A 19,974-nucleotide genomic window follows, 5' to 3' on the forward strand; every position below is an offset into this window, starting at 1 on the left:
AAGATATTCTTAATTAAGGATTATAGTGCCATCAGATGTTCCTAATAAAAAAAAATCAGCATGCACTACCAAGGGTTTTAAAAGGATATCAATTGATGAAAATTCTTGCATAATTCAAAGAAAAATATACAAAAATTACTAAACATATATCCTAGGTGTTTTGTCTATCCAAACTTATTTTAGAAGAAGTGTACAGCAGCATATATAGACATTAAAATGTAGCACATAATTCCTTTAAGGATCGGAACTCTTCAACTCCAGGGAAAAAGACAATATAGTTCAAACTACATTGCATATGTCCTTTAAGTTAAATTCCAATTAAACATTAATTACTGGACTTTTACGAGAAGCGCTGACTTTTACAAACGAGGACTTACTTTTACACTAGGACATTATACGGAAACTCTTTTGCGATATAAACATTAAGCTCAGGAGTTAATTAAACGATGATAATGGGCCATTTCAAAGCAAATATTACGTTGTCTATGAAGGGATCGTCATCCACCCTACCCTCAAACCCCTCCATTCCCACATTGACCAATTCTTGCTTTGTTTTTCTTCCGATATGTTTTTTCTTCCCTATTTCATTCCTTCAGAAAAATTAGATTGAAAGGGGGTACTAACCTCACGAATAAGGTAATTTTAGGTATGTGGTTCTGCCTCTCATCATCTCTTGCATTGATTGCATACCGGTAAATCATGTTAGTGCTCCTACCACCATACCTATAACCACTATTAGGGTTTTCTTGTCTATTATCAATTCCGTTCCTCCGTACATAAGGCAGGTTTAAATGTCAAAGTAAGCCATCGACTGTAAAAGTCAGTGCTTCTCGCAAAAGTCCACTGTGAAGTAAATTTTAACTGTGTTCACAGAATTCACACAGTTTAATGTGAATTAGTTTAATTCAAATTACTTCGCATTACCTGCATCTGAATGCAAGAGAAGCTAATATGAATTAAATTCTGACGCATGAGTAGTGGCAAAATTAAGTCCTGTATGCCATATGTCAGTGGTCAGATATAGGTATGTGCTATTTTTGAGTGAAAAACAAAAAAAAAAAATAAGTTAATCTCCAACAATGTATGCAGTCACTATGGCATGTCAAATGGATCTGTTCTGCCAAGGTGACGTGATTTGAAAGTGACATCATAATAGCCTTACTGTAGAACTGAAATTTTAATGCACATTGGTTAACTTGACATAAACTGTCATGTGAATGCAATTTAATTTGCATTATTTTACTTTGTATGAATTTACTGCGAATAAAATATTTAATGTGCATTTGTGTAAACAGTGCATTAGGCCAAAATAAAAAATACCTTTGTTTCCCCTAACACGACTGACCCACTTAAATCGCACCGACTGAAAAGTTTTTATAAACAAGATCATTCAAATTTTTTTTTATTGTTTATTAACTTTATAAAATACAATTTCATCAAAATCCATTTTTATCAGAACGGTGGCTTTTTTTTCTACTCTGATTTGGCACCTACAGCATGTGGCCACAGAGGGTTAGTTCGTGTTATAAAACTTTGGCGACATATCAATCTTATTATATATCTTTAGCTTATTAGAATCCTACACTCTTGAAACATTTCGTGAATTAAATGTACCATGATTAAGGAGTGTTTTTGTTCTTTCCTATTTATAAAGATATCATTCAATTTTTTAGAATGTATTTTCATAACTGCTGTCAGAAAAAAAAATAATTTACCTACCTACCTACCCAACTTCAGATTTTAGGGTCGGGTTAGGGGAAACAAAGATATTTTTAATGATGGCCTTAGTTTCTTGGATAATGCATCCAGTATGTTTCATTGTACCATTCCGGTTTCAGATGCTGCTTCTCCATAAGAGTGGCCACAGGTCAACGTTTTTAACAAGAGGCCCATGGGCCACAACACTCACCTGAGTAACTTTGGCCTTGCTGTTTTTCACCTGATTCCCCCCCCCCCCCCCCTTGTAGTACTTATTGTGGCCCTGCCCTACCCCAAGGGTCATGATTTAAACAATTAGAATCTACACTACCCCAGGATGCTTCCACATAAGTTTCAGCCTTTCTGGTCCTGTGGTTCTTGAGAAGAAGATTTTTAAAGATTTTTTTCTGCATATTTCAATGTAAAACTTGGATTCCCTATTGTGGCCCCGCCCTCCCCCCCCCCCCCCCCCCCCCGAGGGTCATGAGTTGAACAATTTAGAATCTACACTACCCCAGGATGTTTCCACATAAGTTTCAGCCTTTCTGCCCCAGTGGTTCTTGAGAAGAAGATTTTTAAAGATTTTTACTACATATTTCAATGTAAAACTTGGATTCCCTTTTGTGGCCCTGCCCTACCCCCAAGGGTCATGATTTGAACAATAAGAATCTACACTACCCCAGGATGCTTCCACATAAGTTTCAGCCTTTCTGGCCCCGTGGTTCTTGAGAAGATTTTTTAATGACCCAATTTTTGTCTTTTCTTGATTATGTCCCCTTTGAAGATTTTTTCTGCATATTTCAATGTAAAACTTGGATTCCCGATTGTGGCCCCACCCTACCCCCGAGGGTCACAATTTTAATAATTTAGAATCTACACTACCCCAGGATGCTTCCACGTAAGTTTCAGTTTTTCTGGCCCCATGGTTCTTGAGAAGAAGATTTTTACTACATATTTCAATGTAAAACTTGGATTCCCTATTGTGGCCCCGCCCTACCCCTGGGGGTCATGATTTGAACAATTTAGAATTTACACTATCCCAGAATGCTTCTACATAAGTTTCAGCTTTTCTGGCCCAGTGGTTCTTCATCAGAAGATTTTTTAATGACCCCACCCAATTTTTGTTTTTTCTTGATTATCTCCCTTTGAAGATTTTTTCTGCATATTTCAATGTAAAACTTGGATTCCCTATTGTGGCCCCGCCCTACCCCCAAGGGTCATGATTTTAACAATTTAGAATCTACACTACCCCAGAATGCTTCCACATAAGTTTCAGCTTTTCTGACCCAGTGGTTCTTCATCAGAAGATTTTTAAAGATTTTTACTACATGTTTCAATGTAAAACTTGAATTCCCTATTGTGGTCCCGCCCTACCCCAGGGGTCATGATTTGAACAATTTAGAATCTACACTACCCCAGGATGCTTCCAAATTAGTTTCAGCTTTTCTGGCCCTGTTGCTCTTGAGAAGAAGATTTTTAATGACCCCACCCAATTTTTGTCTTTTCTTGATTATCTCCCCTTTGAAAGGGACTTGGCCCTTCATTTTAACAATTTAAACTCCCCTTTACCCAAGGATGCTTTGTACCAAGTTTGTTTAAAATTTGCCCAGTGGTTCTTGAGAAGATGTTGAAAATGTGAAAAGTTTACAGATGGATGGACAGACGGAAGATGGACAACGGGTGATCAAAAAAAAAACTCACTTGAGCTTTCAGCTCAGGTGAGCTAAAAACGGGTTTAAGATTTTGGAGTAGGTCTCATTGACAATTATAAGTCCTACATGGACCAAACTTTCATGGACGATGCATCTAGGGATGAACACTAACAACATGCTTCAGATGCTGGATTGAAACTACATTTTCCAAACGAGTGAACAGATTTACATTTCTGGAGCAGGTCCATTCCTAAGTTACTGTAAACCCTATCTTGACTCAAACTTGCATATTAGAAGATTCATGTAGGGATGAAAGCTACCAGACTTGCTTTGGATCTGACTACATTTAGATGAGTGCATGATCAAGTTAGTTTTTTTTGGAACAGGTTTATTCCTTGTAACTGTAGGCCTTTCGTGGACTAAACTTGCAAGTACGTATGATGCATCTAGTGTAGAAAACTACATGTACTAGACTTGCTTCAGATGCTAGATCTGATCTACATTTTCTGGATGAGTGATAAGTTGAAGTTTTTGGAGTAAGTCCATTCCCATAATGATTTATAAATAATATACATATTTATTGTACACTTCATTTCTCAAAAAACTGAGTTAGCTAAAACTTTTACATGTAACCATTATGAACCCTGATCATTATGCATTCACATTTTATGTTTCTTAAACTTAATGGACCCAAAGAAAAGGAATTATGTACCTTCAACAATAAAATTCATACAATTCTGTCATTAATAGGGTAAATATGGAAAATTTGCAGAAAAAATAAAAAAAATTGTGGTATATATTATAGATTTAACAGCAAATACATATTTTCAGTTGACAAAAACAAAAATTGTTGAATGCATAGTGCCCCACTCTCTCTTAAGCTTTCTTTTCTTTTCTTTTTTATTTTTAGTTCTCAACCTTCAACAAAATGGGACAATGATCCACTGGTTCTTTCCCTGGTAAATTATTCCCTGTTTTATTGCTCAAATGAAATAAAACATCAGAATTTTTCATTAATATTTAAAAAACTGTAAGGTTCAATATTTTTGTTTCAAAATTTTATTCAACAAACCTCAATATTATGCTTCAAACTTATGTTTTAAACAAGTTGGTGAGTGTGTCAAAAGGTCTTCTCGACAATGACACAATTTTATTCACTGCATCTTGAAGCAGATTGTTTATGGCAAATGACAAATTTATACAGAATACAAATAATTTCTACACTAAAATTTTTTTGGAATCAAATGTGACAATATTTTTCTATGAAAGCTTCTGTGTTTGCTCAAAACAAATGGATATTAATATGATGAAATTTCAAAAAATTCAACACAATAAATAAGACTTGCTTGAATGAACATGTTGAATAAATATTTTCAAATTTTAAGGGGAAAAAAATCCCAGTTCATCACCTTTTTAACATTGTTTATACAATACTCATACAGAGGATTGAATATTATGTAAATTCAACAACAGTGTATCACAAAAACTCACAATAATATATTAATAACAAATTTATAACAAGACACTGAGACAATAAGTAAGTTTTTATAACAATTTAAATAAATACAATGTACTATTTTACAGTCATGTTATATAATATTATTTTAACATTGTAAATATCACTGCACTGATTCTGCATTCATCTGTTTACTGAAGTCCCTTTTGTTGATTTACAATTTACTTAAAACAAAGTTACTGTAAAATGAGATTTCTTTCTGTTTTTTAATCTTTTGTGATCCTGTGACATATTTATAGCTCCTAACAAGTCACTGAAACAACATGCTGGTTCACGGTGACAATGATTAGCAAATATTCCATATTTAAACTTACCAAGACGTGTTTGCACACAAATGAAAATTGGTTTACAGTATATTACAAAAATGCACATATATTCCCTCCATCTGTATAGTTTTCAAAAGTTTAGGGTTTGTAAATATGTCATTGGATATAACAAGTTTGTCTATTGAAAAAAAACACATCTTAATAAATCACTGAGTATAAAACCACACTTTTATTGAAAATATGCCTACCTATGTAGCTGAGTGCTAATATTGGGGAAGTAACTCCTGATTGCCAATTAATATGTAAACATTTACATCATACTTAAAAAAATATAGCTAACTACATGGCACATAGGGTAAAATAATGTTATAAACTCTCAAATGATGGCAAAAAATGTTTCATTGAACTCTTACAGTGTAAAAATGTCTAGTTAATATTATACTATTAAAAATTTTTTCACTTAATGGGTATACTCATCAAGTCATCAAGAGCTAGTTGGTGATTGTTCAACTTCAAGCAATCAAACATAAATAATAAATAAATAATCATGTGCAAAAAAAATTTAACTACAGTCACCTTGTTATCTCAAAAAGGGACCGGGAAACTACTCCGAGATATCCGAGGATTCAAGATATCCAGGGTAAAATGCTAAAAGAATAAGCAGTTGGGATTTTCAAATCACTTCCACATATCAATGGTATTTGATATATCAGAGTTCAAGATACTGAAGTTCAACTGTACATTCTCCCATATAAGCAGAATTTTTTAGTGATGATTAAATTTTGGCAATATTAGTGAGGGTTCTGAAATCGCTAAAATTAAATATCCCTAGCAATTTATTCTGTATCGTTTACTATAGCTATCTCTCTTGACATTATAAAATTGGGAAAATTATCTCTCACTAAAAATTATACAAATTTTTTGGGATTAAAAAAATTCGCGTCTCACTTAAATTTCCACTGATACAGTATAATAAATTACAATTAATTAATGCTATCAATTAGCAAGTAATCATGCAATTCAACGAAAAAGGAAAAAAATCTTAATAAAGTGTGTAAATAGAGAGGATTTCTTCTTCAGAAAGAAAATGTCACAAATTAACATACAATAATATCAATCCCACTGGTACAATTTAACAAAGTGATTATAGCATATCTCTAAGAAATTACTAGAAAAATGTACATGTAGATCACAGTCTATGTTTAGAATGAAAGAGCCTTGTAAAGGTTGAAACTATTTTACTGCATGAGAATTGTAATAAATAGTGTAAACACAACACAGGCAATGTCAGTAAGTTAGATTAAATTATTAGATTTCAACATGATTCAAACACTCATTCAACCAAAAATAAACCATCAGCTGTATATGTAAAAACAAGTTCAATCTCCAAAAATAGATAAAGCACCTTAACAATATTTCAAAAATTAATAGAGATTGATATACAAGTAGTCAACAAAAATGATGACCATACTTGAATTTGATTATCTATATTTATTTAGATTATGCACATATAATATTTCAGATCTTATGTTCAGATTTATAAGGATAATTACAAATGTTTTTGTGAGACATAATCCAGAAAAACAACTAATTAAACAATCTCTTTATTTGATAAAAATAATATTCATATGAGTAAAAAATGCAGGAAAATAAGCACATGTGAAAACAAAGCTGGGTGAATTAATGCACAAATCAGTATCATTACAACTAAGAGTAATCCTATATAACAGTACTTATCTATAGTTATAAGATCAACAGGAAGTCAGGGGACATAATGCTCACCTGATGACAATTACACTGAAAACAAGAATGCTGAGAATTGGAATGAACTAAACAAATATACTGTGGAGCATTCTTGGCTTCAGGTAACGTTGATTCAGGAAACCTTATTCAAACAATAAGATATTAAAAATTCTTACTTTTTCACACACTGCTAGGCCATTAGACTAGGAAGATCAGTATAATGTCAAACAGCTTTGTATGTGACCTCTCATTGGTCACAGAGTTAATATACCACCTAGATGTAACCCCTTCATAGCCTGTATGTAGATACATGTAGTTGTATAACATATAATTGCTTGTATTATGAAAGCAATAAAGAAAACCTTTGTTAAAATCTTTAGCATGTGTTATCAAGACTACTGGCAAAGTCTGGCATCTGACATAAGATAGATTATACGGCTAATTTCATAAGGTATGTAGTATCCTTTATGTGAAAGTATAACAAAGAGACAAACTGATCAGAAAAATAAAATCTTAATCACTCTCATGGGCTAACAATGGTTAGAGAAAAAAATGGCTCTGATGAGCTACAACAATGAATGGCAGGAGTTACTGATCCTTTTTCTTATAACTTTTAAGCTCGACTGTTTCACTGGTTGGATCACTCATTGCTTTATTGTACGAGGATTTCCTGATACCACTAGTGTGTTGTCCAGAACTATCATGTCTTTGTAATAGGTCAGGGTCACTTCCTGAGTGACCTTGACCTCCATTTAGTCTTTCCGTGACCTTACTCTGTACATTCTCTCCCTCCTCCTCCTCTTCAGTGTGATCCTCCTCCGAGATGGAAGTAAAAATAGATTTTGTCTGTGAGAGTAATGGTCGTTTATGTGCTTTCTCACCTTTAGGGCTACCTTTATCGTACCGTTTCAGAGGTTTCTCATTCTCTTCGTGAATGTGATCGGGACTCTTTCGGTGTGTTTCATTTTTAATATAATGCTTGTCAGGATTATCTTCCAATTTGATCGGTCTTAATCGGGGATCAGGAAGTAAAGAGTTTCCATCAATAAAATTATCTAAATTTACACCACGTAAATTTGTCACATCTGAGGGGGAGCGTCCTCTCACGAACTTTGGCCGTTCTGGTACAGCTAAGCTGAGTCTGCGTTTGTAATTCTCCACGACTCCACGATGGTGTAAAGCTTTATTAGAACCAAATGGACTATTGGATTTAGAGCCTTTGAATACTGCTCGAGACATTCTTCTATTTCTGAATTGTTTATCTTGTAGATATCGTAATAAATTCGTTGAACTATCATCTTTCAAATTTTTATCAAGTTTTCTGTGTTGTACCTACAAGGATACAGTCAAAGCAATATTAATATGTGTATTATTTTTTCAAATCTTTGATTTTTGTTGTTTTTGTAAGAATGGTTTGCACTTCAATTAGTTTTTGCTAAGGCCACCTTTATATAATCAGAAATGACCATGGGCTTAAGGAGGTTGGATCCTGACATCAAAAGTAATGAGAATTTTTTATGAAGTATATTTTTAGAATTTATACACATAGCTTAATTAAAAATCAAAACAAAAAATTGGGGTCAATGCGCTTCCTTTGGCGCTACAGAGCATTTAGTTTGACCTTTTTGCACTGTAAAAACGTCTTACACATAAATCAGTTTTTTAAGTTTTTCCTCCGATATTTTTTATTCAAATAAGTTATGGGAACAAACACAGTTTTATTTCATCTTGAATAGACCCATTAAAATTTTTGACAACGAAAATTTTTTTTAAATTACTCCGCAGGTTCAATAATTTGACCTTTTTGCACTCAAAAAATTTCATTTTGCTAGCATTACAAATTTAACAAGCAAAAAACTCATTTAAAAGTAATGACATTTTACTGAATTTAAGAAGAATGGTTAAAAGTATCTTGTATATTCAGAAAAGAAAGTTAAAAGTGGGGGTCTGTGATGTTAATTTTTAGATATTACTAAAATAGTGCTAATTTCGAGCTTAAATTAGGGCTATTTTTTTGATTTATTTATCAAATATGATGATTGAATTCATGACAGTTTATTAAATATATAATTTAGGACCAGTATAAAACAGTTCACTGCTCAAAATAATTCTGTGTGCAGACTGCATGTAAAAATAGGAATCCAAACTTAACATACTTTAAATACTTCGAAAGAGAAAAACTGATCATTTTCTTCTAGAAAACCTTCCGCCACAAAATATAGTTCCTCAGTTAATGCTTTTGGTATGGAATTTAATCATGGAGTTTTAACTGAATATAGTTTATTTGGCATTGTAGAATCCAAATTTATTGTAAGAATTAAAACACTACGCAGATTTTTTTAAATATAGGTTAAAATAAAAATCTGCTCAAAAGCTCAGGAGCGAACCTTGTTAAGTTCAACTTTACAGGAGATATCCCTGAATGAAAGTTCTACATACATCTCTATAAGATGGCGTAAATATATTTTTGAGTTCCTGTGCTGTGGGATCCTGGGAAATTTCTGGTTTTCTCAGGAAGGCGGGGACGATTGATTTCCTCTTCATTCCTGGCTGCTTCCTCTTACTCTCCACTGTATGATACCAAAGAAACAAATTCAAAAAATATCTCCTCTTGTTATAACAGGGTTTTAAAGATAATATTAAACTTCAATCACCTTTAAATTTTAAATATATTTTTTAATTTTTAAGAACAACTTGTAAATCACTACTGTTAATCATTTTTTTATTGCAAGAACTTTATTTTTGCGTAATTAGGCCAGATGTTCTGCTCATGAAAATTTCATTCTCATGTTTATATTTTTAGTATAGATTATATACTATAATATCCAGAATTTATGAAAATGTTGTCTTGCTTATAAAATTAGGTAATCTACAGTGTATATATATATCTGTGCAAAGTAACATAAAAGTAATTGACAGAGCATACAGAAATTTTTCAGTCTGTCATTTTCCTCGTCCCAGTAGCCAGTAGGTAGCTTGTCTGGAGCTAATGGCTGACGAACCGTGACGGCAGGAAGTACCAGGTCATCCGAGCCATCACTGATCTCTCCTTCTGATTCCTCCCTATAGTAACGAGTTATTAATAGTAACGAGTTAGAGTATTAAATACCAGGACAGGTCAATCAAAATATTCTCCCAGTATAGTTAGAGTATTAAATACCAGGACAGGTGAATCAAAATATTCTCCCAGTATAGTTAGAGTATTAAATACCAGGACAGGTGAATCAAAATATTCTCCCAGTATAGTTAGAGTATTAAATACCAGGACAGGTCAATCAAAATATTCTCCCAGTATAGTTAGAGTATTAAATACCAGGACAGGTCAATCAAAATATTCTCCCCGTATAGTTAGAGTATTAAATACCAGGACAGGTCAATCAAAATATTCTCCCAGTATAGTTAGAGTATTAAATACCAGGACAGGTCAATCAAAATATTCTCCCCGTATAGTTAGAGTATTAAATACCAGGACAGGTCAATCAAAATATTCTCCCAGTATAGTTAGAGTATTAAATACCAGGACAGGTCAATCAAGTATTCTCCCAGTATAGTTAGAGTATTAAATACCAGGACAGGTCAATCAAAATATTCTCCCAGTATAGTTAGAGTATTAAATACCAGGACAGGTCAATCAAAATATTCTCCCAGTATAGTTAGAGGATTAAATACCAGGACAGGTCAATCAAAATATTCCCCCAGTATAGTTAGAGTATTAAATACCAGGACAGGTGAAACAAAATATTCTCCCAGTATAGTTAGAGTATTAAATACCAGGACAGGTCAATCAAAATATTCTCCCAGTATAGTTAGAGGATTAAATACCAGGACAGGTCAATCAAAATATTCCCCCAGTATAGTTAGAGTATTAAATACCAGGACAGGTGAAACAAAATATTCTCCCAGTATAGTTAGAGTATTAAATATCAGGACAGGTCAATCAAATATTCTCCCAGTATAGTATACAATACCTGGATATATGAGTCTAAACATTCCTCCAAAGGTAAAGGTATAAAAATAAGCATCCCTTGATCAGATGGAATGCAATAGACAGTTGTTATGGAGAGATGTCTTGAAAGTTTTTACAGAGTAAAAAGATTTATTAAAAGTTCTCCTAAATTATTATATTGTATTCAAGGTATTTTCTAACAGAAACTACAGGAAAAACATTCAACAATCCAATTATTTGGAGGTATTTAGTAGTTGTAAATCTTAAAGTTGTACGAGGAACATTAGACATTACTGATTAGACTGTTCATATCTGTATTATAAACACACTGATGAAGGGGTTTGATCCACCGATCTTAGACTATTGAATGATAAGGGGAGGAAGGAACAACATCCATCATTATTTGTTCAAATCAATGACTACAAATTACTGCAATTCAATGAGACACTTTTTATTGACTGTTCATGAGTTTAAAGGATGGATGTCTATATTTTACTCACTCATGTATATCCTGTCCAAAAATTTTAGAGTTTTAAAATTCCATAATTTACTATATAAAACAGATTCTCATACAGGACACCATTTCATGGGACAATTACCCAGTAAATCTCTATCTCTTGTTTGAAATATTACTCATTTCTGCTCTTCATTAGTGCTTTATAGGTTCTTTAGATATTTCAGAACGTTATAGTGCTTCTATACTAGAAATGTTACTTACTCGGCATCATTGCTCTCCTCCTGATGAAGCCATGGAAAATCAAGATTGCCATATTTGGAATTTATCATTGCACTACCTTGTAAGTTCTCAAAGTGTTGCCTAAAGAGAAAACCATGTTATACAGGTATGAAAAATAAAAAAAAAATGTTAATGAATATTTTCAGTTTAAAAAAAACAAACACTTAATACATTAATTTTGAATTTCTCCACTTTTCTTCCAGGATTTCTGGTATTGTATTCTATTAAGCACATCATTAAGATGATAAAAGTGAATACACCTACTGTAGAGCAATTTCCTCAAAGCAGGACATGATCTGCTCATCCATACTGACCGGTTCCTTCATCAGCCACACCTTAAAGAACTTCCTGTTGTAATACTCAATTATTTCCTAAAAAAGACAAGGTGAAGATACATATAACAGTGTATATATTCTTGGACTAATATTAGCTTTCAAAATTAATGGTCATCAAATCATCAGCCCAAGTAGAGAAATTTCATGTACGGTTAAATCCCATTTTCTTGGGAAAAAAAAAAAAAAAACTAAGATAACTGGGGATTCAAGATATCGAGGTTAAAATAAGGACTTAAAACACACTTCAAAATATTCATGATATTTGAGACAATGAAGTTTGAGATACCAAAGTTGACTGTATATGGATCAACAGAAATTATAAACTATGCTTCATATGTAGTTAAGTTCACAATCATGTCCCCCCTTGCTACTGTGACTTAATGGAGATGCACGTGTACATTTCTTTTCCATTGTTTACCATATCTTTACATATGAAGTATAGAGATTTGGTAGAAATACATACTCTGAAATAATTTTCTCCATGTTCTCCGAGGATTTCTTCGATTCCTGCCATCACATGATCAATGACCTGAAACAACAACAGACTCTGACTGTCAATGATCTTAAACTTAAATGAAACCACTCTTTGTGTATATACATAACAAATATGTTTCACTGTATAAAACACTTCCTATAATGTTAATATTTAAAAGTATGCATACAAACAGTGAATATTTCATGACTTTAAATATGACACAGATTAAGGTATGTAACAATGACGTACATAAATGCACAAAAAATAAATGGTTTGCAGTGGCAAGAAATATTTGCGAGGAAAAGAAGGTCACAAAACTGGCGGATATTTCTCAAATAAAAATCGGTTTACAGTATGTCCTGAGTTTCATGTAATCATAACTTATAAAGAAATCATTTCCAGATTTACATGTGACAAACTTTCACTGGTAAACATTTCCAGAAACAGAACATGTGACAAGACTTGCTCAGATAAACACATCCCGACTTACATGTCAAGTGAAAATTTCTAAATTAACATTGCCTATAAATGCCACATACAGCTAATATTTTCAGACTTACATGTGTGTTGATTTCTTCAACAAGCTTTAAATCCTGTTCCTCCTGTAGTTTGATTTGTAATAATCTGACCAATGGCTTGATAGATATACCCTAAAACAGAAATTCAATATAAGCTACACTGGTGTATTATAATTTTTTTTAATATTTCCTCTTTTAAATACACATGTATTTTAATCAAAATACAATTTGATCTTCTAAACAAAATCAGTTATAAAGTACTTATCTAAATCACTTCTGTTTCAAAATTCCATTTTCTGATAACATTCAAAACAGAACAACAACAAAACAAATTCTGACCTGAACAAATACTGTAAAGAAGATAAGAGCCAGACAAGTTGTCATAAAGATGTCCTTATTTTGTTTGAATTCTTCATGGCTCAATAAATCAACAAGGGAAAAAGCTACAGCTCCTCGGAGACCCCCATATGCCTATTAAAGAAATGGCCATACAAATCAACTATTTCCATGACAGACATTCTCAACATGACAAGGAATGTATGCCAATAAATGTAATTTTTTTAAAAATTGAATTTGTTAAATCTAATTTCCATAGATTTATAGTAAGGTATTTTAGCTGAGTTAATTATCTTTGTACTCCAATAGTAAAAAAAAATCTAAGGTGGTGATGAACTATATCATACCATGATAAATTTTTCCACATTCTGGATTTTTCTCATCCTGTTAGATCTGTTTATTATCCAAGTAAGACAAAATACCACTGAAAATAAATAGAATCTTGATTAAGATACTAAGATTAACATTAATTAGAATACCAAAATAGGTTAAAAGTATATTGATGAGCACACTTGGACATGCATAGCATTTTTTACATATTGTTACCAGTAAACACAGCCACAACTCTTTGGTACCAAAATAAAGTTAAAAAGTAAAATTAATTGATTTTTCGATATTAATTGTTAAAACAAAATTATAAGGAGATTTTACATAGTATTTACTTATAGCTAAGGTTCCTATCTGAAATTCAGACATGAATAAAGGTATATGTATACATTGAAACTTGTTTAAATGTTGTTTATTCTGAAATCTTGCCTAAAAAGGTGTAAACTTTAAGTCCCTTTCAGTAAAGAACTGGGTACGTTAAGTATAACAGAGCGGCCCTGTCTCCAAATTTGATTTCACTTTTTTACAAACATGCCTACGATGTGTCCTTTCAAAATCGTTTTATTTTTTTTAATTATCACAAACCGTTTTTCCATCAGAGGTCTCGAAAAATGGGGAGTTTTCTTTAGAAATTACAAATTTTGACGTGATAACGTCATCACGGCGTTACTGATTTATAACGTTACATTAAAAGAAATCTGTAAATTCTCTGAACCGGAAACTATTTACTTTAACCTGCCTTATGTTCCAGAAAACAATTTTGAACTTTTATTTCAATTCATCGTAATGTATCTTTGATAGCTGGAAGGAGTATAATAATTTAAAGGAAAATATAATTTTATTACAAACGATTTCATCAGACAAGTAATGAAGCTTGATTCATCCATACAGACGAGACAAAGTAGTACTTCTTTTAAAAATGTGCTCGTATCAAATTTATCATTTTTTATGTAAAAATGTCCTAACGATTTCTTCAATCATTTTCCGCATTGTCTATGAAGTTACATTAAAATTTTTAAAGATACATGAATCAGTATTAGAAAGAAAATTGGAACGTCCCATATAAAGTTGTCAAAATTGGATTTTTGGCAATGAAAAAGCCATCAACACCACTCCCCTTTTCCATTCCAACAAATAGCAGCGCTATTAATTTCGTATTTTTTTTTTTTTTTTTTTTTTTATAAACGTATAAATTACTATTACGGGGTTACGAGGTGTCTTAAACTGCGTTAAAAATTTTTTCTCTGATGTTAGGATTTCTTTTATAGATCGTTATTTATTCATTCCAGTGGATCCGTTTTACTGCATGGTTCATGTAAAATACCCTAACCAGGAACAATCCCCAATATACTTACACACAATCACTTTCTACGTTAAAACCACAAGAGGAGACCGGTTATAAGAGTCCTGATTGATGAGGTCATTCCAAGTTTTTTCTTTGTTTAGCATCCATTCTAACTTATCTTCCTATCCGAGAAAACACACGAACCAAAAGGGGAAAAACGCAGCATTTTCAGAACAGTTCTAGAATTTCTTATTATCATTTGAGACCTCTCCTCGCCATAAAACTTGTAGTTAAACTACTAGTTTATTGAAATAAAAAAAATAATACACCACTTAAAAAGAGGGATGGCAATCCCAGAAGAATAAAATGCATTTCAGAGATTCGTATTTGTTGACTTTAATTTGAGTTAACTTTGTGTTTGCGTTTCAAAGCTTTGTATTTATCAATTTTAATTTGTGTTTGTTTTTAATTTCATAACCTCAAAACCAATTCGTCCGCGTACACTGCACATAGAAAAAAAAACTTGGAATGGCCTTATCATAACTTGCGTTACAGACCTTGAAAAATTTTGCTTCAAATAAAAACCGTGAATCTCCGAAGGCTTAAAAAAGGGTGTGCGATTTGTTTAGATCAATTTTTCGAAGAACAAAATATTTTATATAGCCAATGCTAATAATTTAATTTTAGAGACAAACACAGTACTTTGCATGTACATACTCATTATTTGATTAACAAAATTGAAAATTATATGCCTAAATCTGGGTAGTGAATTCGACAGGAAATGCACACGAATTCTCGGGAAGGGATTCAGAAGCCTGTAGTACACTCTAACGGGCACAATTTCCTAAAACTAAAAGTTATAAAAATAATGATATAATATTGTGTGTATGATTTTCATATAGAGTTTATCCGCGTCAGCTATGAAAATATGCGCTTGTCGTCTTCAAAGCAATGCAGCATGAAACGGCAGACACTTACATTGATATCGATCAGTAAAAGATCGATCAACGGTCACAGTCCAGTGGGGAGCCAAAGGAAATTGGAAAGGGATGTATTTAGTTTTAAATCAAATTCTTGATATAATTTTTTTATTGGTACTCATTACAGTACATGTACATGTATAACTTGATTATCAGTAAGCCCCCCCCCCCCCCCCCTTCTTTTTACATAGAGACAAAATACAAATAATCGAAATGCAGAATAACAGAACACTCACATAGAAGAATCAAAATTCACTTTCACGTCCCTTTTTATAAGCTATATAGAGATTTTATTTCTAGTTCAGTTATCAAATTATACGAAATCTTATGTTATTTTGTTACTTGTGGGAACAATACGCAAAACACGTCACAGTACTTCTTTATAGAGTTATCCTTGCCATTCCCGGATTATAACACTAGCTTGATTATGTTTCTTTTTCATGTTAGTGTCTGATAAAAAAAAAAATCTTTAAAAATATACCTAACAAACTGCTGACATGAATTGCAAGACTATACATCACGTCATCTTCTAAGACAAAAACTGCATTAAAATAGATAAAGATTTTATTTAGAACTCCTCCCTATGTTTGCATGTTACACAGCCGTAGGTAAGATACATGTTTTTGATATAATAATTATTTCGGTGACAATGATAATTTTATCACTTCCTTTGGATACATTAACTCTCTGGGGCATTTCCTTGTGCATTTGTCCTTGTAGTAACGATAAAATACTTTTAATTTGTTTTTTTTCTGGAACGGATTATCATCACAGACGGACGTTGAATCTTTAAAATCTAGCGATAATGTGCACCGCCGTTTTCACAGAGGTGATATTGGACAGGACGCTCCTTCAGCCCCGCGATGAACATCTATTGTAATACTAAACATATTTCTTATGAAATATATTACTATTATTTTATGGATAATCTGGATGAAATCCTTTTAAAAATACTCGCTTACTTCAAGATTAACAATAGTGTACATGTAGTTAATATGTACATTCGTTTTTTATACAGATAAATATCTATAGAGTAATCTTTTTTTCATTTCAAGACTTGGAATGCCTTAAAATGTATTAGGAAAACAATTTATGAAAAAAAAAAAAATAACGAGTTAAACCATCGATTACGGAGCGGAAAGGGGGTGTCTTGTCCACAAGTAATGCAAGATCGTGTTTGTATTTCTTACAGAACTGCATGAGAACAGATAATCTTTATTTATAGACAATAAAAAAAGGTTGATTGTATCATGTTTCACTTAAATTTTCGTAGAAAAAACCGAAAGCGTACACCACTGTATACGTTTTTTAAGCCATATAAACTTGGTCAACATAATTATCTAAAATTCCTTGTAAATTATAAATTAAACCCAATTTTACTTGAAAACACTGATGTCAATATTCCGATCAGCATGATAAATGTATATATAATTAATAAGTGTTACTACATGTAAGAACTTTTCCATTCCCAGCTGCTGACCTTCAATAAGTAAATGTAGGTCGGCAGTGGCAGATTTAAAAGTATTTGGTCATATATAAAACACTTCCTGATTATTCGATAAAACACTAGAATCTTTTCTGATATAATTCATTTTGTCAAATAAAAATCTGCAACAATACAGTGACAAGGATAACAAGTTTTGAAAAGAAATGTTCAAATGGTGACAACTATACATGTAAGACAAGCTTCCAATCTACCTCCCCCCCCCCCCCCCCCCAAAAAAAAAAGAAAAACGTTAGCTATTGTCTTGTGACATTCATGAATCCCAGACATATATAAATTGAAAAAGAATAAAACATACTTAAGAAAGCTGATGATTTTCAATAAAAATGTTAAAAATAATCTTTTCTTAAGTCAAATAAAGTCAATGTCCACTATGAAAGAGTCGCGCATTTTAATTGGAGGTACATTGTACATATAGGATTAAATGTAAATTGATTGTCTGAACCATCCCAAGTTATGTCGTTAAATCACTTTTTCATGCTGTAATTATTGATTGAATATTTATCATAGTTGTGAAGACTAAAGAAATTGTCTCAAGTACATATTTTCAACATGATTGCTCTTTGTGACGTCATTTTTTTCAATGCATTGCGTCACTAATTTACATGTAATGTCCCATAGTAAATTTCACTGAGAAAGGTTCATATGGTTTTCTTTTGCATAAATAATTGTATTAAATTAATTTTTTTTTCAAATGCAGAATTGAATTTAAAAAACAATAAAAAAAATAATAAAGCCTTCAGATATAGAAATAAACAATTAATTTCTTTAAAAATATAGATTTTATTGTGGAGAAAAGGTGACGTCTATCCAAAAATGCAGCATTTTTACTTCAATTTTTTGTAAAAACGGATGTGGCCGCACTTTTGTAAGGTTATTTTTTCTCTTTAATATTAAAAATCGTAGTGTATTTGTTCTTTCTGCAAAGTTTCGCATACATACTTGGATGCGGCCATATCGAAATATAGACTTGAAGAGGAGGAAAACGTCCAAAATAGGGGAATTCCGGAATATTAGACCGGTTTTGAACGTTATATAAATGAAAGGGCACGTGAGTTGAGAAAATTTATTCCTATTTCGCACACAGGGAAACCTTAACAGTTAATTGATACAATTGATAGAATGCAATCGTGCGTTTAATTTTTGCCGATTTTACAGGGCTGTAAATCGGTCTTAACGTACCCAGCTCTTTGTTTAAAATTGGAATGTTTTCTAATCCAGCGAGTTTCTTTGGAACAAGTGGTGTCTGGATTTTACTGTACATGATAAACATGAGATTCTTTGTTTTGTACCAGTTATTTACTGTGCTCTAAATTAAACATCAAAATTGTCTGAAGTAATGCTTCATTAATAAAAGATTTTGTAACAGGAAAAGAAATAGACCAGGATTTGAACCCAGGCCCCCTAAATCTTCAGCCAGGTGCTCTACCGAGCTATCTGGCCACAGGTGATCGAACTCGTCTGACCACCACAATAGTATATTTTAATGCATAAGTATTGGAATTCTTGATTGGCATTTTGAGAAACAAAGCAAAAAATGGCACATGTCTGAGACACTTATTGATACAGACTCTTATCCCCATGGATCATTTTTACAATTAGTTTGAGTATTCTGTTGTAGTAACTGACCAAGAAATCTGTAGAGGAGACAGAGGAACAATGTCCACAATATTAGTTCCCATCTCCAGTGGCTGAGGTTCATAATCTCACAGTTAAACAGACCAATACCCAGGAATAGGAAGATAATACAGTCACTCAGAGCACTGAAAAAACAAATCATCATACTATTTAATGAATTTAAATCATCACATGTGTCAGTATGACAGAATTATGCCTCAGTAGAGCTCATGTTTTTTTGGTGAATTGTAAATTGATTTAAAGTTTGTTTTATCTTACCCTGCTCCAAGATCAGTTGGCATTTTAAAACATTTACGGGTCAAAATATTATCATTTAATTGGAAGGCTACTTCAACATGTTGAAGGGACATACCATTCTATCAGTTTAAAGCTCTAAACTACATGTATATGGCAAATTTATGATTAAGTTATGTCTAACTTTGTTGTGAAAAAAATACATATAATAATATGCAAAGAAGAGCAGAACTTACTTCTGCATTTTACTGAAGCATGTGATGGTGATATGGGATTTCTGTGAGGTTAGAACTTACCTCTGCATTTTACTGATGTGATGGTGGTATGGGATTTCTGTGAGGTTAGAACTTACCTCTGCATTTTACTGATGTGATGGTGGTACGGGATTTCTGTGAGGTTAGAACTACTGAAGTATGTGATGGTGATATGGGATTTCTGTGAGGTTAGAACTTACCTCTGCATTTTACTGATGTGATGGTGGTGTGGGATTTCTGTGAGGTTAGAACTACTGAAGTATGTGATGGTGATATGGGATTTCTGTGTGGTTAGAACTTACCTCTGCATTTTACTGATGTGATGGTGGTATGGGATTTCTGTGAGGTTAGAACTACTGAAGTATGTGATGGTGATATGGGATTTCTGTGTGGTTAGAACTTACCTCTGCATTTTACTGATGTGATGGTGGTATGGGATTTCTGTGAGGTTAGAACTTACCTCTGCATTTTACTGAAGTGATGGTGGTATGGGATTTCTGTGGGGTTAGAACTACTGAATTATGTGATGGA

The 19,974-nt window shown here is 32.6% G+C and overlaps 1 protein-coding gene across 1 annotated transcript in view; it reads right to left on the minus strand.

Moving 5' to 3' along the window:
- Nucleotides 1-4,393: 4,393 nt before the first annotated feature.
- LOC133193897 (Na(+)/H(+) exchanger beta-like) overlaps nt 4,394-19,974 on the minus strand; it is a 42,616-nt gene continuing 27,035 nt past the window's right edge. Inside the window, exons 15-24 of the mRNA XM_061329815.1 lie at nt 18,947-19,080; nt 13,569-13,645; nt 13,225-13,356; nt 12,928-13,017; nt 12,356-12,421; nt 11,822-11,928; nt 11,540-11,638; nt 9,802-9,938; nt 9,315-9,445; nt 4,394-8,207 (exon numbers count right to left, since the gene is read on the minus strand). Coding sequence (XP_061185799.1) covers nt 7,464-8,207; nt 9,315-9,445; nt 9,802-9,938; nt 11,540-11,638; nt 11,822-11,928; nt 12,356-12,421; nt 12,928-13,017; nt 13,225-13,356; nt 13,569-13,645; nt 18,947-19,080 — 1,717 coding nt within the window. The 3' untranslated portion in view covers nt 4,394-7,463. The remainder of the gene's footprint in view (nt 8,208-9,314; nt 9,446-9,801; nt 9,939-11,539; nt 11,639-11,821; nt 11,929-12,355; nt 12,422-12,927; nt 13,018-13,224; nt 13,357-13,568; nt 13,646-18,946; nt 19,081-19,974) is intronic.

Source organism: Saccostrea echinata, unplaced genomic scaffold, assembly GCF_033153115.1.
Source record: "Saccostrea echinata isolate AGI-Se365-2 ecotype Australia unplaced genomic scaffold, CSIRO_AGI_Sech_v1 ptg000001l, whole genome shotgun sequence".
NCBI lineage: Eukaryota > Metazoa > Mollusca > Bivalvia > Ostreida > Ostreidae > Saccostrea > Saccostrea echinata.